General features: G+C 39.8%; 1 protein-coding gene and 1 long non-coding RNA gene across 4 annotated transcripts in view; one reads left to right on the forward strand and one right to left on the reverse strand.

Moving 5' to 3' along the window:
• The window catches only part of PNPT1 (polyribonucleotide nucleotidyltransferase 1), a 41,851-nt gene extending 34,022 nt beyond the window's left edge, over positions 1-7,829 (reverse strand). Inside the window, exons 1-4 of one of the 2 annotated variants that reach the window (XM_020909026.2) lie at positions 7,650-7,829; positions 3,258-3,318; positions 2,582-2,656; positions 1,777-1,882 (exon numbers count right to left, since the gene is read on the reverse strand). In XM_020909026.2, coding sequence (XP_020764685.2) covers positions 1,777-1,882; positions 2,582-2,656; positions 3,258-3,318; positions 7,650-7,810 — 403 coding nt within the window. In that variant the 5' untranslated portion in view covers positions 7,811-7,829. The remainder of the gene's footprint in view (positions 1-1,776; positions 1,883-2,581; positions 2,657-3,257; positions 3,319-7,649) is intronic. The other variant, XM_020909027.2, reaches the window with a different exon arrangement.
• The window catches only part of LOC110147518 (uncharacterized), a 445,714-nt gene that overhangs the window by 45,866 nt on the left and 373,682 nt on the right, over positions 1-26,166 (forward strand). For both annotated transcript variants that reach the window (XR_011492090.1, XR_002316879.2), the window contains exon 6: positions 12,512-12,581. This is a non-coding gene — a long non-coding RNA (uncharacterized lncRNA). The remainder of the gene's footprint in view (positions 1-12,511; positions 12,582-26,166) is intronic.

Consider the following 26,166-nt stretch of genomic DNA (forward strand, 5'->3'; position numbering starts at 1 on the left):
GTCGCAAAGAGTCGGACACGACTGAGCGACTGAACTGAACTGAAGACATGTTCTAGAAGGAAAGCTTTTTCATCTCGTGTCTAGATACTATACTTCTATCACAGTTTTGTTACCAGTAGTATCACACTGCTGCTGCTGCTGCTGCTAAGTCATTTAAGTCGTGTCCGACTCTGTGCGACCCCATAGATGGCAGCCCACCAGGCTCCAGTCCCTGGGATTCTTCAGGCAAGAACACTGGAGTGGGTTGCCATTTCCTTCTCCAGTGCATGAAAGTGAAAAGTGAAAGTGAAGTCGCTCAGTTGTGTCCAACTCTTAGTGACCCCATGGACTGCAGCCTACCAGCCTCCTCCGTCCATGGGATTTTCCAGGCAAGAGGACTGGAGTGGGGTGCCATCACACTGCTAGTACACAACAACTGCAAGTTTAAGTTTCCTAAGTATTTTAATGTGAAAATAGACTCACAGGCCATTTCCTCACTATATTTTCTCCCACTTATCTCAACATTGATATGAGAGATGTGCAGTTATGTAAATTTTGTTTCCCTGATGATTACCAAAGTTTCTACACTAAAACCCTAAAAGGAAAAAGGAAGTAGTATAGTTGAAGGATGAGTATTCTATAACAAATGTACAGAACACAGTTCATGTATCCAGTGCAGAATTTAAGTATTTTCCAACCATCATTTTACCAGTCTAGCGGCTCCACCTCCATTCTACCTTTAAAATCCTTAAACTAAACTTTACTTATCATCAATTTTTAATTCCTCTATTACCACATTCTCCCCCCTGAGAATTCACTCTAAGTCTCAAAGATTGAACAGCAGCTAAATTCATTAGGTATGATTTTGAATCCCCTCAAATAAATGTAGAAATATTGCCATCTTAGCCACAAATTTCACATTGAGGAGAGAAATCATCACAAATATGCCACTTCTTAAAATGAAAATAAAATAAAAATCATTACTTTTTATTTAAAACAAAACAAAACAAAAAACCAAGCTAAAAAATAATGTAACTAACCATTTAATAAAACAAAGCAATAACAGCAAAAGCAAAACCCTTGGACTAATTTACTCACAGGGACACAGATAAATATTGACATACACCAGGTCCTAAAGATGAAAAACCAGAAGGACAGGAGCACACAAGTGTAAAATTGGGGAGCAACTTTTCATTCTGGTTCCACAGATATCAAAATTCATTGCTTAATTGTTATTTATTTATTTAAGCAGAGGAAAGAGGCTTAAGACCAACAGCACACCAAAATAAAACCCTTCCTTGGAATTCTGTGTCTGACTAGTGCATATAAACATATATAAAGTAGAAATTTTGGTTAGAACAACTGCAAACTACAAATGATCCCACAATATTTAAGGATATCAAAGATCTGAAAAATCATAAACATATTTCAGTAGTTGATGACTATAATGCTTTTAGGAATTACTATGCTGAACATACAAATGAAAAATCCTTAGGACAGGTTCAACAGAGTAGAGGTGTGGGGCCCAGAATTTATATGATTAATACAGATTCATTCATTTCGTCAACAGATATTTGCTGAATGCCTGTTTTGTGCCAGGTAGTATGCTAGGTATAGGGGATTCAGTATTAAAAAAAAAGTTTTTTCTCATGAAGCCCACATTTGAATCGGGGGATACCGAAAGTAAATAATCTTAGGTGGTGTTAATGTAATGAAGAAAATCTAAGAGCTATTATAGAACATAGATGGAAGAGAAGAGATACTAACACAGGTATATCAGAGACCTTAATATCTTACCTATTACTCGACTTGTAAGAATTTCTTTATCAGAAGATCCAATCTCTCTTCTGAGATAGTTTGTGGGAATTCTACCTGCTGCAGCAGCCTTCTGTCTATAGTCAACCTGAAGGAGTGATGAAAGAAAAAAAAAAATGCTGTTCATTTGACTGCTTTTTGTAGTAGCAAATTTTCCCCAAGAAATTACAGTGGAGATACAATTGTCCTGAGGTTGCCAACAACATATTCCAGACTAAGAGTGAATATTTTGCTTACTTTTAGTGTTTTGTATCTCTTAGAGAAAGAGTGACAGCAATAGTCAGTAAACTGATTTTTTTAAAAAGCCTTCCACTACCCAGTTAGATGACTGTGTAGACTCAATACTTCCCACAGTAGCTTATCCTGGTCAAGTTCAACACAGACTTTTTTTTGTGTTAACTCTTAGATATAACTGCATTCCCCTTATCATAATAAAAGAAGCCATAAAGTACTATCTTCACCAAAAATATACTTGTAGACCCATACAAAGGGAAATCTATGAAAACAATGAATTCTTTGCTTACTAAATATCAAAGTACTTATGCACTTCCACTGTTTCTGTCAACTTGATAAACCTAGATCTTTAAAAAAGTATGATAACCTCTGATATAAGAACTGGTTATAAAGCAATCAGTTTAAATTCTTTTAATGACTCAATATCAAACAATAAAGGAAAATCCTTTATTGTGCAAAGTTTACAATTTGTACTCACTAGACATTGGACAAAAATATTACAAATTCTGTATTTATTCTATATTACAGTTCAGAAAAATCAGCAAATACTTACCACCAAAGGCATGAATTGGGAAGGTGAAGGTTTTGTTTTACTGACTGCTGTGACCATCACTGCAGTGTCACCTGACTTAAACATAAACAACACTGGTAAATTCCTTTAAAATTAGATATAAACATATAAGCAGTTATTCATATAAGACTGAATCCTCCCTTAGTAAACCCAAGGGAAGAGAATTGTTATTCTGTGACACTGTGACTATGAAAATAATTATTCACAAGCAGTCCAATCTTAATCCCTTCTGCCCAACCATAATCTATATTAGAATAGTCACTAAGTTTTTCAAAAGTAACAGAACTAAAAGTGAAAAAGGCTCACTGATAGCTTAGTCACATCCAATCATATTTTCTACTTCTTATTAGGAAATTTAGGCTATAAATAAAGAAAAACCTACTATTGAAGAAACCTAAAATTACTTTCTCTAGAAAAGCATTACAGAATTTATTAAGAGAATAAAATAGAACCCCAAGTTTGGAAGAGACCTTAAAGGTCACTTAGTATACCTAGTCCTATGACTCCCCTGTTGTCTGGAATGATTCTGACACTAGAAATAGTCTGAATTAATTTCCAGTACCAGAATTCTAAGAAGTTACATGATGTTATAAAGATATTCAGTACCAGTCTCCATAACCATTTTTAGGATGAAAATTTAACAACTTGGACTTTTTACCTGTACCACAGCAGAGCCATCTGCAAATCTGGCCAGTTTTCCAGAGGATATTTCTAATTTTCTGTTCAAAATAAGAATTCAATACAAAAGGACTTAGGTCATTATTACAATTCCTAACTTAGAATAATCAATCAAAGATTCTAAAGAATTAAAGGTCCCATTGGCCCCCAACTAGCAAAAAACAAATAAATAAAACAGGGACAGAGCTCACTATAATTACCAAAGATTCAAGGGCAGTTTTAAGATCTCCTTGAGGAAAAATACAGAAACCAAGGCACAGGAGTAATCTGAATGACAGAATATTTCTGAAGAGAAGCTCCTTTCTAAAGGTTAATTTCCCACTTATCACATCTTCTGTCTCTTGTCTTACCACCCTTGCCTTGTTGACTAAAGTAGCCTTTTAACACACAAACTTTATCATTTCTCTCCTTACTTCCTTTAAAATCTCCCTCACTGCCTTTAAAATATAAACTCCAAAATTGCCAAACATACACTTTCATGTTCTACAACAGTGCCAAGATAAGTCAGTGGGGGAAAGAAATAGTCTTTTCAACCAATGGTGCTGGGCCAATTGGATATCCACATGCAAAAAAGTTAATACAAGTTGGACCCTTTCCTCATATTATAAATAAAAATTAACTCAAAATGGATTATCGACATAAATGTAAAAATTAAAACTATAATACTCTAAGAAAAAAACACAGGAGTAAATCTTCATAAACCTGGGTTAGACAACATCTTGCTATAGATGACATCAAAAGCATGAATAACAAAAGAAAAAAATAGATAAATCTGACTTTATCAAAATTAAAAACTTTCATGCTACAAAGGATATCATCAACAAAGTGAAAGAAAACCTACAGAATAGCAGAAAGGATTTGGAAATCATATACCTGATAAGGGACTTGTATCTAGAATATGTAAAGAATTCTTATAACTCAAAAATAACAAGAAACCCAATTTTATAAACTGGCAAAGGATTTCAATCAATGGCTCTTCAAGGAAGATCAACAGTACTGCATATATGCTCAACATCATTAGCTGCTAGGGAAATGCAAATCGAAACCACAGTGAGATACTATTCACATCTGCTAGGATGGTTATGATGGGTATGTGTTGATGGGCGTGTGGAGAAATTGGCAGTCTCATACACTGCTGACTGAAATGTAAAATGGTGCACCTGCTTTGGGAAATAATCTGGCAATTCCTCAAAAGGTAAAACACAGAAGTACCCCAGATGTTCTCAAACACAGGCTTGGATTAATAGTCAAATACCAAATCCTCCCACTTCTTTGTTCTTTCTGTTGATCGACACAGTGTCTCCTTTAGGGGTCCCAGACCACTTACCAGATAGCTCTGCCTTGGTGACTGACCTAATTTAAACTTTTCTCCCCCTAGGTGATTACCTTCCATTATGTCTCATGATCTCAGCTAGTGTCTAACTGATACATGTAATTATTTCCTGTAAATGCACTTTTAGTTGTTTTTGATGCAAATATGTTATTAGTTTTGTATTTTATGGTGATTTTACCTCATGAATTTACTTGCCAATATTTTAATTTTAATGTATAAAATACCTCCAAATATATATGAAAGATTGTTAACAAATCAGTGGCTTCTGGAATTGGAACTGGGTGGCTATGGAACTGTATGAGAAGACTTTGGAGCTTTTTAAATATTGAACAATGTGAGTGAATACCTAATCAAAATATACTTTTGAAAAAAATAATAAAAAGGATAAGATGAGCAGGGAGGTCCTACTGGTGGGCAAAAGAGTGGGAGGAGATAGCTTAGGAAGAGAGAAGGGAAGAGGAGCTATCTGCCACAGGAAGTAGAACTCCAGGGAGAGAGAGATGCAAGTATGTTTGGAAAAACTTGCAAAATGGTATGGAATGTAACCACCTTCCTCCAAGAAAAATTCAGTAGTTCAAAACTCATGCTACCCTACCCCTACTCCCGCAAAAATAAAACAAATACCCAGTTTATGATTTGGCCTTGCCTTTGCTGCAAACTCATATTTCACTTTTCACTCCATCCACAGTGAGTTATTTGGAGCTAGTCAATACACTTTCTCACTTCTCTGCAATTGCACTTGCCATTTTCTCTGCTACTTTCTCCTTGCTCATTCCTTTTTGCGTTTTAGGATTCACCTTCAACATCAAGCTTTACAGTGGGATAAACACCCCTTTGTGCTCCTTCAGCACCCTATTCATACCTTTCCCACACTGATTTTCTCAGCACTGAATCTGTGTTCTTCCTCATCAGACTATTTCTAGTTGCCTTGGAACTCAATATAGTAAATGCTCAATAACTTGCTGAAATGAAAATTACTACAAAGTTTACTGTGAGTAGTAAAGACATTTACCACAATAGTATACAACCTTCTAGGACACTGTAAAGAATACACATAACAAGTATCAAGTTGATGGTACAAAGCAGTCACCCAAAAAAGTCTGTTGCAAACTTATGACAAAGAAAATAATTTACCCAGCAGGTTAAGATATTTATGAATCTCACTGCTACGACACATGACACAGGTTTAAAAAGAGGTTACCAAAAAAAAAAAAAATTCCCAGTTGACTAATAAATGAGATTCAAAGTAGATTATGAAAAATTTGGAGGGCAAACCTAACCTTGTTGTTTTGAGTCCCTAGTGCTTAACAAAGAGTAGATGTCTGTGTAATGAAATGTTCTGGGGCATTTCTTCAGAGAAGAATAAATTTTCAGTCCTTGAAGAATGGAAGAGATATCTTTTCCCTCAAAAATCAGAATCAAAGAATGCAAGAGGTGGAAAGAAAGACCTTAGAGATCATCTAGTCTAGCAGTCAACAAACTACAACTCTTCTTTTTATAGTCTTTAACCTAACAACTTTTTTTTTCTTTTTACATTTTTAGAGGGTATGTAAATGCATATGATTATGTGACTGACATGCAGTAGGCAAAACCGAAACACCCACCTTTATGACTTGGCCTAAAATATTTACAGAAAAAGTTTGCTGACTCTTGATCTAATAACAGTCTCCTCATTCAGGGGAGTGGAAGGAGTGGTGACAACTTGTTCAAAGATCATTCAGTAAGTCAGGGAGGAAGTGCTGGATTCAAAGCCAGATTTTCTGACTTTTGTATGAACTAGGGTCAACGTTTTATAAAAAATACATGTGAAAAGTATATATATAAAGTATTAGCAGTTCCATTTATTCTAAAAACGAATCCCATACTAGTTTTTTTTCATTTATTTTTATTAGTTGGAGGCTAATTACTTTACAATATTGTAGTGGTTTTTGCCATACATTGACATGAATCAGCCATGGATTTACATGTGTTCCCCATCCTGAACCCCCCTCCCACCTCTGTCCCCATCCCATCCCTCTGGGTCATCCCAGTGTACCAGCCCTGAGCACTTGTCTCATGCATCTAACTTGGACTGGCGATCTGTTTCACACTTGATAATATATATGTTTCAATGCTATTCTCTCAGATCATCCCACCCTCGATAACCCTATATACAAGACAGAAAAAGAAACACAGGTGTATAGAACAGACTTTTGGACTCCATACTAGTTTTATAAAAGTGATTTAAGACATGAATTCTGGCAAACAGACCCCAAGAGAAAGTATCAATTTGAAACACAAGTACAAAATCCACCTAGTCTCATAGGAGTAGCTTTGACTGACCCTGAGAAAGTTACCTAAACTTCTCTGAGCCCCTGTTGCTTTAACTATAAAATGAGAGTAATAGTACTTTTACTACAGGCTTCCCAGGTGGCTAAGACAGTAAAGAATTTGCCTGCAATTCAGGAGACCCGGGTTCCATCCCTGGGTTAGGAAGATCCCTTGCAGAAAGGAATGGCAACCTACTCCAGTAATTTGCCTGGAGAATTCCATGGACAGAAGAGCCTGGCTGGGGTCGCAAGAGTCGGACAGGACTAAGTGACTAACACTTCCACAGGCTTTAACAGAGTATCATATAACCAGTATCAACAAACTGACTTTGTCCTCGCCTTCCTACCCAGAGTCATACGGGCCAAGCTTTATATGCAATAAACTGGATTGAAGGACGTAAGCATCAATTGTTAACGGGTTATCTTTTCATTTCATAGCCGGGGAATCACCAAAAGTAAAGAGAAGGGAAATCAGGTGGGCAGACTCAGTTGGGGAAAAGAAGCTCGGAACAGGGAGGGAGGGAGGAAGCAGCAGCAAAGGGCACTGAGACAGCAAGAGAAGTAGGGGGATGGGGATGGGGTTGCCAAGAAACAGATTCCAAACACGGAAAGGGGAATTTGTAACTTAGGTTTAGGGTAAAGAGACCTGGGTTGCTGGATTCGTACTCTAGAAAGTGAATGTACTCGGACCCGCCTTGTGAAAGGACAGAGAACACACACGGTTCCTTACCTGCTGCCCAAATCCACGGCCACGGATCGCTGTCCGGTGCCACCCCATAGTGCTCGCACCTGTAACTGGGTGAGTGTCCTATCCCGCCCTGGCAGACGGAGGGGACCATCGCCCAGAGGCCGCAGCCGGAGGCACGAGCAGCAATGCCTGCAGGCCGCCATGACACCTAGCACGCGATCAGCCCGGGCCGCGCCCTGATTGGCTTACTCAGCAGATAGTGGGGCGGAGCCTGATGCAGTTTCGTTTCCGCGGTACCAGGGGGAACGCAGGGGAAGCGGATACCTGGCTGCTTTCTACGAAGCGTAGAGAGGGTCAAAACTATCTGAACGCAATTGAGCCAACTCGTCCTTTCTGTATTAGCCAATCAACAACAATTGGAAAAATAATGTGAGTTTTTTGGTTTGTTTTTCGTTTTTCTATCGTAGTTTAAAAGAGAATCTAAAATAGCACAAGCATTTACAGGAGTACTGCAGTAATAGAAGTAATCAGAAAACACATTGTTGTTATCTGTCTTCTGCCAGCTGAGAACTAGGAGAATTTGCGTAGTGGGCCATGGAAAGAGACCTTTCTTTCTTCCATCCTCCCCCCTGGCGTTTATTTTATAAATTTCAAGCAACAAATATATTACTACTTTACCAAGGGAGTACCAAGGGCCACCATAGGAGCCCAACTTATTTCTAGTAAGTTAATTTCACCTCTGGTTGACCTATGTTATCATTTTATATATCATTATGATAATTTTGGGTTCATTTCTGTTTTAGTATTTAGCAGTTAACTTCTCTTCCTATTTTGGTCGAGCGTTCAGTTCAGTTGCTCAGTTGTGTCCGTCTCTTTGCGACCCTATGAATCGCAGCACGCCAGGCCTCTCTGTCCATCACTAACTCCCGGAGTTTACTCAGACTCATGTTCATGGAATCAGTGATGCCAGCTAGCCATCTCATCCTCTGTAGTCCCCTTCTCCTCCTGCCCCCAATCCCTCCAGCATCAGGGTCTTTTCCAATGAGGCAACTCTTCGCATGAGGTGGCCAAAGTATTGGAGTTTCAGCTTCAGCATCAGTCCTTCCAATGAACAGCCAGGGTTGATCTCATTTAGGATGGACGTGAAGAGTTAGTACTTTCTAAAACAACTCTTAAATGCAAAAACCTTGCCACTATTTTTTTAAAAGTTTTGGAAAATGAAAAAAAAGTTTTTGGAATTTGATTTGATAAATTTCTAGGGGGTGGATTAATTTCTCCCATCCCTCTTAATCCAGTCTGTTGGAGAAATCTTTATATGGTTCCTGGAATAAATCAAATAATTATTCTTCTGAGGATCATATTTCTCTTTTACGGTCATAACCTTGTCCCCCAAAGAAATCCAAACAACAGATTGCTCCCAAGAGCAATTCCAATCACTTATTTGGAATTTCCATGTCAATAGAAGGGATTACAGATAACTCTGTTTATAGGTATTTAATGTTAATGTAGTTTTTGCCTCTTTTCTACCTTTTTCTTTACCTTGTATCACCAGTGTTTTCAAGACCAACCCACTGAAACCTGTCATAAGGACAAATCTATCGGGATCTACCTGCCACAATTCAACATGATTTTAGTTTCATAAATTAAGAATATTAAATCACCTTTTGGTAAAGGACCTAAGTACTGTATAATCCTTTTCATTTAGGCCTAATAGTTTAGAGCATAGAGTTGAAATTGTTACCAATCCCCAAAGAGTCAGTGACCCCTCAATTGGTCCTTTGCCTGGAGTTGCAAATGCCACTCAAATGAAGCCAAGTTTGGTATAGTACAGCAGAAGCTTTATTTATAGATCAGGGAATGGAAAAAGGAGAACTTGTACTTCAAAAACACCTTCTCCCCAAAGGGAGGGGGAATAAAGGAATTTTAAGGGGTAGGAGGCAGATAAGTCATCAGGGCTCTAGGAAAGGAGTGGAGATTGCCAGTGGCTGGGGCATATGTAGTCTTTCATGCTTCTTTGCAGAAGGCAGGAAGTATGCCTGGTATGCCTAGCATAGTACAAATCACCGCCCCCCCCCCCCCCCCCTGCCAAGTCTTGTCTGTGTTGATTTCCTGTAGTAAAGTCAGAACAAGTTCAGGGCAGTTGACCACTACATATCTCTTGGCACAGCAGCAAAACAACTCTGTCAAATACCAGATGATTTTGAAACCAATAGAGATAAATCAAGGCAAGGATCCATTAGTTCTCAGGGGCTGGTATGGGTGACAAAATATCTCCTTTCTCCATTCCTTGATGAATGAATAAAGTTTCTGCTGTACCACACAGAACCTGGTTTCATTTGATTGACATTTTCAACTCCAAGCAAAAGACCCATTGACCAATTGAGAGATCTCCAACCCATTGGAGATCAGTAACAAAGTTAGGCTTGAGTGGTCCTAGTCTTGGCTTTGCCATTTCGTAGTTGTCTGACCCTATCTCTCTGAGCCTTAGTTTTCTCATCTATAGAAATGGATAATAATACAAATCTCATAGGACTTTTTTTTTTAATTTAAGATTAAATGTGATGGAGGGTGTAGGGTGTTTACAGTACCTGGCACAATGTCAGTCCAGTTCAATTCAGTCTCTCAGTTGTGTCCAACTCTTTGTGACTCCGTGGACTGCAGCATGCCAGGCTTCCCTGTCCATCACCAACTCCAGGAGCTTGCTCAAACTCCTGTCCATTGAGTCAGTGATGCTGTCCAACCATCTCATCCTCTGTTGTCCCTTTCTCCTCCTGCCTTCAGTCATTCCCAGCATCAGGGTTGTTTCCAAAGGGTAAGTTCTTTGCATCAGGTGGCCAAAGTAGTAGAGTTCAGCTTTAGCATCAGTCCTTCCAATGAGTATTCAGGACTGATCTCCTTTAGGATTGTCTGGTTTGATCTTTCTGCCCAAGGGACTCTCAAGAGCCTTCTCCCCAATACCACAGTTCAAAAGCATCAGTTCTTTGACTCAACCTTCTTTATAGTCCAACTCTCTCTCACATCCATACATGACTACTGGAAAAACCATAGCTTTGACCAGATGGACCTGTGTTGGCAAAGTAACATCTCTGCTGTTTAATATGCTGTCTAGGTTTGTCATAGATCTTCTTCCAAGGAGTAAGCGTCTTTTAATTTCATGGCTGCAGTCACCATCTGCAGTGATTTTGGAGCCCAAGAATATAAAGTCTCTGACTGTTTTGTCTCCCCATCTATTTGCCATGAAGTGATGGGACTAGATGCCATGATCTTTGTTTTTTGAATGTTGAGTTTTAAGCCACCTTTTTCTCTCTCCGCTTTCACCTTCATCAAGAGGATCTTTAGTTCCTCTTCACTTTCTGCCATAAGGGTGGTGTCATCTGCACATCTGAGGTTATTGATATTTCTCCCGGCAATCTTGATTTCAGTTTGTGCTTCATCCAGACTGGCATTTTGCATGGTGTACTCTGCATACAGCAACCCAATGGATGATAGATTCAGCTTTGATTCAGTCTTTTCTTGATTTTCCCTCTAGTTTTCTCTGTTTGAAATACTGAACAACCTTCTTTTCTTCAGAAACCATGGTTCAGTTAGTTTTCATCCAGTTGGAAATGCTAGAAAACAGAATTCGCACATTGAACCCATCTATTTCCTCCCACCAATGCAAAATAATTGAAATGGTAGTAATTGGATCAGAAACTGAAATGCAAATGTGGATGTTGAGATCTTGTGGCAGAGCTTTGTTATCAAGTAGTCATCCAGATGATCCAGACTATGTTCATATGAAGTATTTTAAGATTGACTTAAAAACATATGAGGTTTACATTCTTGTGATTGCAGCTACCGAAGCTGTGATCCATGAGGTTCAATCTGAAATGTCACATTCTGGAGGTACAGTTCTGCCAAGTCTAGTTCAACAGCCAAAATATAATTTAAACTCAACTTCTTTACCTTGAAGCACATTAAAGGTGATCCAGTTTAAATCCACAAGCAATGTTTCTCAATGTTTCTCTGTTCCTTCTCTGTTTTCTTCAAACTCCAGTGAACCTGCATCAAAACAGTTAAGACCACTGCACCCTCTGAGCAGCAATTTCATTTAAGTAAAACACCATTGCATTAAATGATTGCTAATTAAAATTTAATTTGGTTTGTAGCTTGGTTTAAACCATATATATATATATATGTACACACACACACACACACATATAAATATTTGTTGTTGTTTAGTTTCTAAGTTTTGTCCTACTCTTTGTGACCCTGTGGACTGTGGCCTGCCAGGCTCCTCTGTTCATAGGATTTCCCAGGCAAGAATACTGGAGTGGGTTGCCATTTTCTTTTCCACAGGATTCTCCCAAGCCAGGAATCAAACCCATGTCTGCTGCATTGGCAGGTGGATTCTTTGCCACAAAGCCACCAGGGAAATCAATATGTGTAAATATATGTGTGTATATATACATACTTATGTATTTATTTAGTATAGTTTATGACTAAGATACCAGAATAAGGAGCTTATGGTTTGTGTGTGTGTGTGTGTGTGTGTATATATATATATATATATATATATATTCCTATTTAAGCAACATAATAAAAACAGTTTTAAGATACTGAAGGAATTGATGAAAAAATATTTTTTTCTTGAAAGAATGTAGCTGATTCAACTTTAAGAAAGTCTGCTCAATACCATTGCCAGAGGAATCTTTCTAAATCACAAATCTAACTGTGTCTGCACCTTGATTAAACTTCTTCAATGCCTTTCTAAATCCTTAATCTACACAATAAAATTTAACTGCTTTGTGTGGACTGTGAATTTTTCCTATTCAGCCTTATCAATTTTGACTTACTATCCTTCCTTATCTCCCTCTCCTCATTTTATTTTTATATTTTTGGCCATGAAACACTTGTGTTCTTAGTTTCCTGACCAGAGACTGAACCCGTGGCCCCTGCAGTGGAAGTGTGGAGTCTTAGCAACTGGACCACCAGGTAAGTCCCCCTCTCATTTTATATTCCATGTAAATTGAGCTACTTCTTGTTCTTTAACATACCACTCTCTCTTCTGCCTCTGTTCCTTTGCATGTATGATCCTCTGGGCTTTACATACATCCCCTCGTGTGTGTCAGTCTTGCAAACTTAGTCTTCTGGTTTCAGCTTCAATACTATCTACTCTGACACCCCCCCCCAATCTGACTTATGGGTACATCTATGTCTGTCCTCACACTTTATTAATTCATATAGTCATTATTTGATTCATGGAAATGAATGTGGGAATAAGTATTGCGTAGTGGAGAAGGAAATGGCAACCCACTCCAGTGTTCTTGCCTGGAAAATCCCAGGGACGGGGTAGCCTGGTGGGCTACCATCTATGGGGTCACACAGAGTCGGACACGACTGAAATGACTTAGCAGCAGCAGCAGCAGTGAATAAAAGCACTGATTCTGGCCTCATATTGTCTAGGTTTGAATCTCACCTCTGTCACCTGTTAAACATATGACTCTTGTTAAGTCACTTACCCTTTCTATTCTTCAGTTACCTTGTTTGTAAAATGAGAATGAAAATAATATCTACCTCTCAGGATTGTTATGTGATTTAAATGCAGTCTTATTTTTATGGAGCTAATCATAGACCCTAGCACATGGAAAATGTAATAGGGTGCTATAATACTTGTTGAATACCTGCTTCATGTCAGGTGCTATATGCTAGGCTCAGAGGATATAAGGTGTCAAGATAGTCATTAGGGCATAAAAATCACTGCTTTATGGAGATTCCAGTATGGAGATTTAACAAAGACACAGCCAAACAAACAGAAAAACCAGAGTGTGAGGGGCTTCCCAGGTGGTGCTAGTGGCAAAGAACTCGCCTGCCAATGCAGGAGACATAAGACACTTGAGTTTGATCCCTGGGTTGGGAAGATCCCCTGGAGAAGGGCATGGCAACCCACTCTAGTATCCTTGCTAGAGAATTCCATGGACAGAGGACCCTGGTGAACTGCAGTCCATAGGGTTGCAAAAAGTTGGACACAACTGAAGCAACTTAGCATGCAATGCTAAGAAAAAAATAAACTAGGTATGAAGGTAGACAATAGTGAGATGAAGGCATAATTTGCATCAAATAAGGTGGCCAGGAAAGGACTTCCTGAGGAAGAGACATTTAAGCCAGCCTGAATGATAAGAAGGAGACAGTTTCTGAGACATGGGGCCAGGTGGGAAAAGCTACTTGTAGGGGGATGGTTACCCTGAAGTCATGAAAGAGTTTGACTTCTATGAGGACATACAGAAAAGCCAATGTGGCTAGAGCGTGGTAAAGAAGAGTGTGGTAGAGATGAGGAAGGAGAGAAAGGAATGGGAAAGTTTTAAAAGTCATGGTATAATCTACATTTTAAGATGGTCCCTCTGGCTGCTGAGTTCAGAATGGATTGGAGGTGGATGAGAGAGTGGTATAGAGATCAGGAGTAATATGGGGACTAGTGCGACAAGAAAGGATGGATGGATTTGGAATATATTTTAGTGTTGAGATTGGTAGGATTTGGATTGAATTGGATTCAGGAAGGGGAGAATTACAACTATCAATAGTCTTAGATGGATTAGGAATGGAGTGTCTGAGACACCTGAGATGCTGTCACAATGTGGACCTGACTCAAGGAGAGGACTAGAGTAATATAAATATAAGATTAATAAGCATACCAACAATATCACAAGCCACCAAAATGCATGATATCTCCTAGAGAGAGGTTAGAAAGAAAAGAGAAGGCCTGGATCTGTGCCCTAAGGTGGGAGAAGCTGCTAAGTCTATGGAGATGGAACCAACCTTAATGCAGGAGGAATGCTAGGATATATTAGGCTAGGTATTTTCCATCTGCATCTGCTACTTCCACTTTCTACTCTTCTTAGCTCTGCCGTGTACCCCAAGGGGCTGATTTATGGGTTGTAACTCTCTACCTCCCTGGCCCTCTGACTTACGGTTGGGTCAGCCAGTGGGAGACACCAGCAGGAAATCAGAGGGTTGGAGGAGAGAGAATTTAAAAACACAGAACCTGAATTTGCCATGGTGTGGCAATGACTGCTTCCACCTGTGGCCCTGCTGACTTAACTCTGGCTATCATTCCAATTGCACTGTTTCTTCTCCTTGCTACATCAGGCCTTAAAGGTTTTCTATTGCTGCCCATCTTTCAGTACCTCAGCATTCCTCACTGTTAGTTCCAGAATCACTTTCCCCTCTATAAATAGTCCTTTCATTAAATTCTCTTCAGAACTCCTCTGAGTATCCCCTCTGTTTCCTGCTTCCTTGGAGGGGCTTTCTTCATTCTTTGCATCTCATCAGTAGAACACTGTTACTTGTAGGTGGGAGATGAGAGGTATGCTGTTCTGATTAATCCTCAGTCTTAGGAAGGATTATCTCCCTGGATCTTGGGTGTGAGAAGCATTCTCAGTGCTGAAGTCCCTCTTCCAGCTGTAATTCTATAATTCCCAACATGTATTCTGTCCCTTCCCCAGGGGTAAAGGGTTATGTTCTGTTACTTCTCCCACCTGCAGTGGATTTTTCACAGTGCCTTAGGTGACAGCATTTACCTTCCCATAATGGGTAAGGTACCTCCCCCTTCCTAGGGGAGGTAGGGGAGAAGGATCCGGTGGGACTTCTGCCTTTCCTGCAGTGACTGCTGTGCTCCTTCCCAGGCCTGCACTAGGAAGGACACTTATCAGGACTCTTGCTCTGTGTTCCATTGTGTCCAACTCTTTGTGACCCCTATGGACCATAGCACACCAGGCTCCTCTGTCCCTGGGATTTTTTAGGCAGGAATATTGGAGTGGGCTGCCATTTCCTCCCCTAGAGGATCTTCCCAATCCAGGGATCAAACCTGTGTTTCCTGAATTGCAGTCAGATTCTTTACCCCTGAGCCACCAGGGAAGCCCACTCTTACTCTTATCCAGGCTTTTTTTGTTGAGTGCCCAAGTGAGGTCCTGGAGAAGGCAATGGCACCCCACTCCAGTACTCTTGCCTAGAAAATCCCATGGATGGAGGAGCCTGGTAGGCTGCAGTTCATGGGGTCGCTAAGAGTCGGACACAACTGAGCAACTTCACTTTCACTTTTCCTTTCATGCATTGGAGAAGGAAATGGCAACCCACTCCAGTGTTCTTGCCTGGAGAATCCCAGGGATGGGGGAGCCTGGTGGGCTGCCATCTATGGGGTTGCACAGAGTCGGATACGACTCAAGTGACTTAGCAGCAGCAGCAAGTGAGGTCTGCAGAGAAGAGGCTGTGAGTGGTTGTGAATTCCTCTTGTATCTGCAGCCTCCAGGGGTTCTATAGTCTCTAGGTAGCCTCTAGTAATTATTTAAAAATTATAGTTGAATTCTACTTGCCAGTGTCTTTTGATGACTGTGCCAGGTAAGCAAGGGTTCATGTCCTGTCTCTCTTTGGAGGCTCTAATCTTTCTTTAGGTTTCAGATTATTTGGTTACTCTTTCATTTTAGCGCTCTAATGGGTTCTAGGAGAGCTGTGAATCTCCAGATTGTCTGATGTTATTGTTACTGTTAAAAGGATGGGATGCTCTTTCCAGATGTCCGCCATTACTGCAGACATCCAAAAGCTGGCTATGATATGGGGTGTACGTGTGGGACCACCTCTGCTGAGACCACCAAACCGCATAGTTTCCTAATGTGGATACTCTCTGGATGACATTTTGTGACCTTCCCAGCTTCTGCTCCTGGTCTCCTGTTGCGCAGCTTCTTACTGCTGAGACCCTCTTGCCTTGGCTTTTAGCCCTCTTGGGTAAAGTACTATTGAAATAGCTTCCTTGGGTTCTCTTGGCCCATAAAGTCACACATCCTTGCCCCCTAAACTGGTAGCACTGCCTCATTTCAGCCACTGACCTCTTTTCTTACCCTCCTTTGCAGGTGGCTCCAGTCAGTCTCTGGCCCCCAGATTCTCTCAAGTGAAAAGCAGGCACTAGAGTCTGTTTTCTTTCTTCCTGGGCATCATCAGGTCTTAGTTGCATCATGCAGGAGCTTTGTTGAGTCACGTGGGATCTTTCATTGTGGCCCATGGACTCTCTAGTTGTGGTACATGGCTAAGTAGTTGCAGCACTCAGGCTTAGTTGCTCTGTGGCATATAGGATCCTAGTTTCCTGACCAGAGGTCGAACCTGTGTCCGCTGCATCCCAAGGCAGATTCTTAACCACTGGACCCACCAGGGAGGTCCCTGGAGTCTATATTCTCAAATATCCCTGTATGACCACTTTGTAGGATTAAGATGGGCTCTCAGAATTTGGTTGGATGTCAGACTGATGTCACACCCGTACCTCTCCTCCACCTACATACCAAATTGAGTATGAAAAAGTGTATTAGTTACCTAATGAGGCTTTTGAGAGGAGCAAGACAGACTTCACAAACTGATATTTTAAAAAAATGTTATTTGTTAATTTATTTTATTTTTGGCTGCGTTGGGTCTTCATTGCTGCATGCCAGCTTTCTCTAGTTGCAGCGAGCAGGGGCTACTCTAGCTGTGGCACGTGGGCTTCTCATTGTGGCGGCTTCTCTTGCTACAGAGCACAGGCTCTACGGCATTCAGGCTCATTAGTTGTGGCTCACAGGTTTAGTTGCCCTGAGGCATGTGGGATCTTTCTAGACCAGGGATCGAACCCATGTCCCCTGCATCGGCAGGCAGATTCTTAACCATGGGACCACCAGGGAAGTTCGACAAGCTGACTTGACTTTGAAAATGGTTTGAGAGAGCAGGGAAAGAAGACTGGCTTAGAGTTTTCTCTGTGGCTGTGAGGTGGTGCTGGGGTGAGTGTCCTTATGTGTGGGTGGCCAGAGGCTGGTGTGCTTTGAATTTTCCACTGGTGTGAAAAGAACAAGTGCTCAAACTTTCTTATCAGGGTGCCCAGATGTAAGGCACAAGAAGAGGGATATTGAGGGTTACAAGTTATCATCAATCAAACTAAAACACGATGGATTCAAATTCTTTATTCCAGTCCTCCAGCTGTAGGTGACATATATCAGGCCTTCCTGAGAACTCTCTCACTGTATTTGCTCCTATTTCATGGCATCACACAGCTATTCTATAGCTTAATGAATGTTTAGTTGTGGAAGAAAATAATATTTTTCTTGTCCTCATTCAGTGGTTCTCTTGAGTTCCCATTGCTTAGTTTGGTCGAGGTGGAAAGGGTGGGGAAGACTCTGTCTTCCTCCATGGAAAGGGCAGGAAAATGCCATATCATTCCTCATTAGGCTGGCAAACCTTTACCTACATGGCTCTTCTTAATTCAAGTTCCAAGTTGTTAGTGTCCTCTGTTTTGGCTGGAATGGACATTGGGAGTTGACAGTTATGGACTGGTTCTGCTGTCTTGTATCTTGTAGAATGTTGGGGGTAATTATCACTAATTATTTTTATTTTTGGAGCGTTAACCCAACGTCTGGTACAGTAGGAAAAGTCCTCATTTAATACCCTGTTTTACACATACTCGGAGGAAATTTTCCTTCACTGAAATAAGGGAGAAGGTAGAGATAGGAGCAAATGCAGGTGAGTTTGAAGACTTGCATAAAGGAAAATTAAGGAAATTTGTTTTACTTCAGTACCTTTAATGAAGTTTTAGATAAAGCCAGTAGCTGAGAGCTGAGGAAAGAGGGTTGTGGGGGAGAGAAGACATATGAAGTTTAGGAAGAAGTTATTTTGGGGGAAAAAAATGGAATCTTCTCAGGAAGTATGATGGGATTGCCAGACACTGGGGTTGCATGGCTATGTGCCCTTAGAGATTTGTGATCATGTATTTCAAGGGAAACCAATCTATTCATTTGGGTGAATTTTTTTTCTAGCAAAGTCAGCTGTTTGGGGAATAAGGTTTATTTTGAGCTGAAGTAAATTAAGAACCAACAAATATAAGAAAGATTCTCTGCTCTCCCCTTATCTGCACAGAAATAGGGCATACATTTCCCTTTGCAAAGGTGGCATAAATTCCCCTCTATCCCTTGTGGTGTATCAGGATGAGGAGAATGGATTTTATCACTGGAAATGGAAAGCTGGAACTGAGATAAATCTGAATAAACAAAACCTTACTAAAATAGCTCTCATTTTCCACTGGTTTCCCTCAATTGATCACTATAGAAGCTTAAACCTCCCTTTCCTTTGTCTAGTTACTTTTCTGCAATTTATCACACTTTGTTAAAATGGTACAGCCCCTGGGTCTAAATGCTTTGGGTTTTCACTTGTTTCCTTTGAAGCCTCTGTGTATGTGTAAATATTAGCATCAGTAAAATTTATATACATTTTCTTTTATGAATACAGGGCTTCCCTGGTAGCTCAGATGGTAAAGCGTCTGCCTACAATGTGGGAGACCTGGGTTTGATCCCTGGGTTGGGAAGATCCCCTCAAGAAGGAAATGGCAACCCACTCTAGTATTCTTGCCTGGAAGATCCCATGGACTGAGTTTCCTGGTAGGCTACAGTCTATGGGGTCGTAAAGAGTCAGACATAACTGAGCGACTTCACTTTCACTTTCTTTTATGAATACTTCTTTTGTCAGTTTAATTTATAGACCTCACTTAACCTAAGAGGGTAGAGGAAAAGTTTAAAAAGCATCTGTTCCTCCTTGTCATGGATTATTAAGAAAGCTGTGACTGGATATCACCACTGTCCCACATTTTCTGCTGTGAGGAAAGCAATAATGGGGATTAGGAAATTTTCCTCCTTTGGAATAGTCACTCAGCCTTTCTAATACACGAGGTAGCAGATATCTCTTCGAAATCTTCCCCAGGAACCAAGTGAACTGAGCAGTTTTAGGGCTTTGAATCATTTAGATAACTAAAAATTCCCACCTTATGGCAGAGGGTAGGACTAGTAAGGTAACACAGAGATAATACTTGCTGCTATTTTTGGGAGGAGAATGCGTGCTAAATCACTTCAGTCATGCCCAACTCAATCGTGCGACCCTATGGACTGTATCCTGCCAAGCGTCTCTCTCCATGGGATTCTCCAGGCAAGAATAATCAAGTGGGTTGCCATGCCCTTTGCCAGGGAATCTTCCAAACCCAGGGATCAAACTCAAGTCATTGGCAGGAGGGTCATTGGCAAGGATCAAACTCAAGTCATTGGCAGGTGGGTTCTTCTTTTTTATTTTTTTCCATTTATTTTTATTAGTTGGAGGCTAATTACTTTACATCATTACAGTAGTTTTTGTCATACATTGAAATGAATTAGCCATGGATTTACATGTATTCCCCATCCCGGTCCCCCCTCCCACCTCCCTCTCCACCCGATCCCTCTGGGTCTTCCCAGTGCACCAGGCCCGAGCACTTGTCTCATGCACCCAACCTGGGCTGGTGATCTGTTTCACCCTAGATAATATACATGTTTCAATGCTGTTCTCTTGAAACATCCCACCCTCGCCTTCTCCCAGAGTCCGTAAGTCTGTTCTATACATCTGAGTCTCTTTTTCTGTTTTGCATATAGGGTTATTGTTACCATCTTTCTAAATTCCATATATATGTGTTAGTATACTATAATGGTCTTTATCTTTCTGGCTTACTTCGCTCTGTATAATGGGCTCCAGTTTCATCCATGTCATTAGAACTGATTCAAATGAATTCTTTTTAATGGCTGAGTAATATTCCTTGGTGTATATGTACCACAGCTTCCTCATCCATTCGTCTTCTGATGGGCATCTAGGTTGCTTCCATGTCCTGGCTATTATAAACAGTGCTGCAATGAACATTGGGGTGCACGTGTCTCTTTCAGATCTGGTTTCCTTGATGTGTATGCCCAGAAGTGGGATTGCTGGGTCATATGGCAGTTCTATTTCCAGCTTTTTAAGAAATCTCCACACTGTTTTCCATAGTGGCTGTACTAATTTGCGTTCCCACCAACAGTGTAAGAGGGTTCCCTTTTCTCCACACCCTCTCCAGAATTTATTGCTTGTAGACTTTTGGATAGCAGCCATCGGCAGGTGGGTTCTTTACCACTAGTGCCACATGGGAGGAGAATAAGGGATAGTAAAAATCCCTTCCACTTCTCTGTCTTGTACTGAAATTTCCCTCCATCCCAATAAAAGAAGAATCAGAAAGAGGTCTGCCCCAGTGAACGTATCACCTTAATTTTCCCATACCTTAAAACAGCTTAGGTTCTATATCCAGATCCTCAGTCTCAGGGGTATTCCTGTGTCCTGATACCGTCAATTACCATTATGATTATTTGTTACTTATCCTACCACTTGTCATTGTCACTTTTCCTATTGGATGGATTTTCCTATACTGATTACACTCCCGATGCATTCACTCATTGTTACTGTCTAGGAAAAAGTTTTATACAATTTTAATGAATAAAATCAATTTACAAATAGATTTTTGCATGTGTTTGTGTGTCTTTTGAATTCTAGCTAATTGCAACCTCCACTGGATTGTTATTTAAATTTTATGTTAGTTATTCTTTGGATAGTGGAATCATTGTTCCTTCTCACAAAACAGTTTCTTTGAAGTCCGCATGAAGGAACAATAATTGAGCTCAAAAGCCTGACCTTGCCAACACTGCATTGCATGCACAAATTAGTTCAGGCCACGATGGCTTATAGTAACTGTGTTTGTCATTTTTAATTAACATAGATTAAAATTTGGAGATTTTTGGAGCTATTTTTTGGTAGTGCTAGTGGAAATTTCAGACCATATTAAAATTTTCTCTTGCTTCTTATGTTTGTTCTGTGTCTTCTTAACAGAATAATTATATCTTTGATCTGATTTTGGAATAGGCTGACATTAATGTTTAGACAGGAACAACACAGAGCCATCTTTTGCACAATTTTCTCCTTTCCCCTTTGACAATTCACACAGAAGTCTGATCAGGAGAGAAGCAATCCACACATTGGAGTTTTGGCTGATTGGGTAAGATGATAATGTTGATACAAATTTGGAATGTCTTGGAGAAACTTAAGGTTTTGTATTAAAATACACTTAATGTGTCTTGGATGTGAAATAGGTGGCTCTGCAAACAGGTATGAGCTGTTGCTAATAAGTGGACTGTAGTGTGCAAAGTAGCTTTGTATTATCATCGTTAACCCACATTAAAATCACAAGCCTTTAGCTTCTCACAGCTTGTTCTTTTTTAAAGAGATGGTGTCTAAGGTCACACACTATTCCTTGAAGTGCTTACATCTAAAATAAAGCTTCTCTTGTGGTTGTACACATGCATCAGTCTTATGAGAGAAGAAGCTTTGAAGTTGAGTAGCAATATTAGCTTTCATATTTTGTTGTCCTTTTCAGTCTTTCATATAGCTTTCAAAAATCAATAGGCATATAAGAATTCCATTTGTGCATCTTTATTTTCCTTTAAACAATTGGTATATCTGTTTTCCTATTTCTAATATTGATCATTCTTATTTCCATTAAACATCTATGGACCCCACACCATTGCATGAGAAACCAGAGCAATTTCTGTAGCAAATGCCTGCACATTTTTGTTTCTTAAATACAGACTCTCATGGAGTCCAACAAGGCAATTCCAGGGTGAAGAGGGCAAATGAGATTTCTTTCAGGCTGCTGCCTAGCTCTCATTAAGCCTCCTTTAATTTGGTTTTGGCATTAGATACATAGCTTAGTTTAATTATCCATGGCTGGTATGTTTCACTCTTCCCATAAAAGTTTCATTCCTCCCCCCCTCCAATATTTTCTTATGGAAAACTTCAATTTTTATCTTTCATAAAGTTTTATAGCTTTGACTGTTAAGAAAGTACACTTCATTCAAGCCTTGATTTCAGTATGCTGCTGCTGCTGCTAAGTCGCTTCAGTCGTGTCCGACTCTGTGCGACCCCATAGACGGCAGCCCACCAGGCTCCCCTGTCCCTGGGATTCTCCAGGTGAGAACACTGGAGTGGGTTGCCATTTCCTTCTCCAATGCATGAAAGTGAAAAGTGAAAGCAAAGCCCCTCAGTCGTGTCCGACTCTCAGCGACCCCAGGGACTGCAGCCTACCAGGCTCCTCTGTCCATGGGATTTTCCAGGCAAGAGCACTGGAGTGGGTTGCCATTGCCTTCTCCGTGATTTCAGTATACATTTCAATTATCTTTCCTTTTTATGAAGAGGTAAATTTGGAAAAGGTACTTAAAGTATTAGGGATTCCCAGGTGGCTCAGTGTTAAAGAATCTGCCTGCCAATGCAGGAGATGCAGTAAACCTGGGCATGATCCTTGAGTTAAGAAGATCCTATAGAGTAGAAATGGCAACCCACTCCAGTATTCTTGATGGGAAAACCTCATTGACAGAGGAGTCTGTGAGGGAGTGAAGAGTCAAATGTTACTGAGCGACTGAGCATGTACATGCACACACCCACACAATGTTAGAGTTCAGTTTCAACAATAATTTATTGAGTATGTTGGATATAGGCATTATACTGTTTTCACATTTATTATTTTACTTAAATTTGGAAAAGGTACTTAAAGTATGAGGGTTGTTTCAACAATCATTTATTATTTTATCTAATTTTAGGGAATAGGGGAGCATAGCCATGCAGACTTGGCTTACTATAAATTCACTAGCTACAGGGAATTCAAATGATACAGAAGATTGTCCCTCGTGAGACATTTGCAAGGAGACATACAAGTATAGGGAAAATATATTTTCAGATACTTATTCATCTTTTCTAGTATTTTCTGCTGTCTTACCATTTTCCCTCACTCAGGAAGTAACTTGGGTATAATATTCTCACTGTCTCTGGGAAAGGTTATACAAAAGAGAGAAGATGATAGATACTTAGTTTATGAGTTTGAAAATGGATGCAGACAATACTTTGAAATAAATTATCTGTGAGACTTTGGGCAAAAATTTCTGCATACCATAAAGCATAGATTAGAAAGAATACAATATGATATAGTAATCATTTTTCCAGCTTGTGAAAAGATCTCTAATGAGTAGATAAATACAGGTGGGAAAAGAGTGGCAATAGAAACATCATGGAAGCTTGAGGATCTGTGAGTAGAGGTGACATCATCCATGAGAGCTACTTCATTCCCTTAAAGAGCCGTACTCACATATGCCTTGATGATTTTGCTCATACTTCTACGATTGCTCTTTCATCTGTATTTCTGGCTGATTCTTCTCTTTTAATATGCAGCTCAAATGTTGTATGTATTAAGAGGTCCTCCTTAGCCCACTTCAGTCTACTGAGTTTCTGTAAACTGAGAGGGATTAATTCAGCAGGCCTGGGTTGCCCAAACCCTGCACATTGTAAAGGTCTTGAGGACGGGCCCTTGATGAACGACCTCCTGGCATATAACCTCTGAGCCCTTGAAATAATCCTTATTGACAAGAGTATCTTTATCTAACTGAGACTTTGTACTGTGCCAGATACAGTTTTCTCAGGACTTTTCAAAGTTCTCTTTACACCACTTCACTTTCACAAAAGACCTGTGTTAGTTCTTGTGTTTGCTAACCAAAAGAAATCTGAAGAGGATTTTCACTTTTATGAAAAAAGAGAAAATAGTGTTCAGTGTTTGTTCTATAGTGAGCAGTTATAGAGGTAGGGGCACTCCCAGCAGCAGGAGTGGCACCACAAAGCTTTCCCAGAGAACTACACTTAGCGTCTCAGCATCCAGCTGCCATAGTTTTGAACTGGCTTTATTTTGATTTATTTTGTACATCTGTTAGCAAGGTGTTTCCTAAGGTGATTGCTTCTTCACTTTATACCATTTGGCTTATGAAAGTTTTCATAGACATACTTTATTTTTGCCTATCTGGGGAAAACAATGGTTTATACTCACAGTGTGATTTGTGGTGAATGCCTGTTTTTTCATTCATTGGGCTTTGGGTTATCCTGTATCAGTTTTATCTTTAGGTTGGGAACAGGATACTGAGTAACTAGACTCAGTCATGCAGGCACTTTATGCCTTTGTGACTGACTGCCCCAATAAAAATTCTGGAATCAAAGCTCAGGTGGGTTTCCCTGGTTGGCAACACTTTGCATGTGTTCTCACACATCTTTGTTGGAAGAATTAAGTGCTGTCAGTGAGACTCCTCTGAGAGAGCATACTTGGAAGCTTGTATTTAGTTTCTCCTGGACTGTTTGATGCACCTTTTCCTTGCTGATTTTAATCTTTATTTTTCTGTAACAAATCATAACACACATTCTGTGAGTATATTCTGTGAGTATAACACACGTTGTGTCTTTTGAGTCCTTCTAGTGAATCATGGAACCTTAAGGTGGTCTTAATACCTATGATAATTTTATGATAAATATATCACACTTATCATATAGCCTATTCATTAGTTCATTTACTTTTCCATCCATCCATTTGACCAATTAACTACTGAATTGTACTACCATGTACTGAGTATTGTGTTAAGCCCAGAGATTTGGGAGTGAACGTTATAGGCAAAATCTCTACCTTCAGTCAGTTTATAGTCTGATGGGAAAAATAGACAATTAAATAGATAAGCACAATTTAGTAAGGTAGCATCAATGATGGGCATAGTACAGAGAGATTAGAATCCAACATAAACTGGTTATGGAGGAGGAGGTATCAAATAAGCTTCTAGATAGGTAGAAAAGTGGTCAAGAGATAGAAAAAGTGGTTAATACAAATGCAACATACATTTGGAAGCCAGAAATGAGAGAGGAATGAAATAAATTCATTGTGTCTGGATAAGGATGTCTGAGGGAGAAAGTGGCAAGAGATGAGGCTAGAGTAGGGGCCAGAAAATGCAGCATTCTTTCAGTTATCTTAATGGGTGTGCCCTTTAGTCTTCTGTAAGTGGGGAGCCATTGAAAAGTTATAAACAGGAGAATGAACTTATTAGATTTGTTTTTTAGAAAAACTGGTTGTGGTTTGTAAGAATGAATTGGAAAAGTATAAAGAAGCATGGAGGGATTCCCATGACAAAGCTATTTCAGAAGTCCAGATATGAGATGATAGAGGTCTAAATTGGGATGTTGGAAGTTCACTGGAGAAAAGTAGACAGATTCACAAGATACTTAGGAGGTAGCATCTATAAAACTAGGTGATACATTGGATGTTGGGGAGAGGGCATGAAGAGAGTCAAATGTGTCAGGTATGCCTGTCTTAGAGCGGTATGAGAACACATGTCTCTCCTAGAGAAGTGGGAAGAAGGCCAGATTTGGGGAAAAATATGAGTTCTGGTTTTGTCATGTTGATGTTTAATGATATTTTTTCTTCTTTAGTCTGTAAGCTCCATTTGATCAGCCAGTTGTCCCAATGCCATTTTTAATATAATTCTTTCTGCTATAACTGAATAGTATCATTCCTGAGATACTTCTCACTATGTAAGTATGTTATCAAAACAATTGTTTCAGTAGAAAAAGGAAATCAGGGGTTAGAGAGTTTTAGATTGGCAATAACCAAGTTATTTTTTGCTGCAGGGATTTCAATAATACAGGAATTTTGAATATAAATGTACTGAGTTATTAAACACTAAAAATAATAAATTATATTAAAATAGACAAAACAAAGCAATCTGCTTCATTTTCTTTACATTCCACTCACTCCAGAGCCTCATACCACTTTAATCTTAAGCCTTGACCTGGCAATTTTTCTTGTAGCATAACTCACAAACACCAAAAGTAAATATAATAGCAAATG

This window comes from Odocoileus virginianus, chromosome 2 (assembly GCF_023699985.2).
Source record: "Odocoileus virginianus isolate 20LAN1187 ecotype Illinois chromosome 2, Ovbor_1.2, whole genome shotgun sequence".
NCBI lineage: Eukaryota > Metazoa > Chordata > Mammalia > Artiodactyla > Cervidae > Odocoileus > Odocoileus virginianus.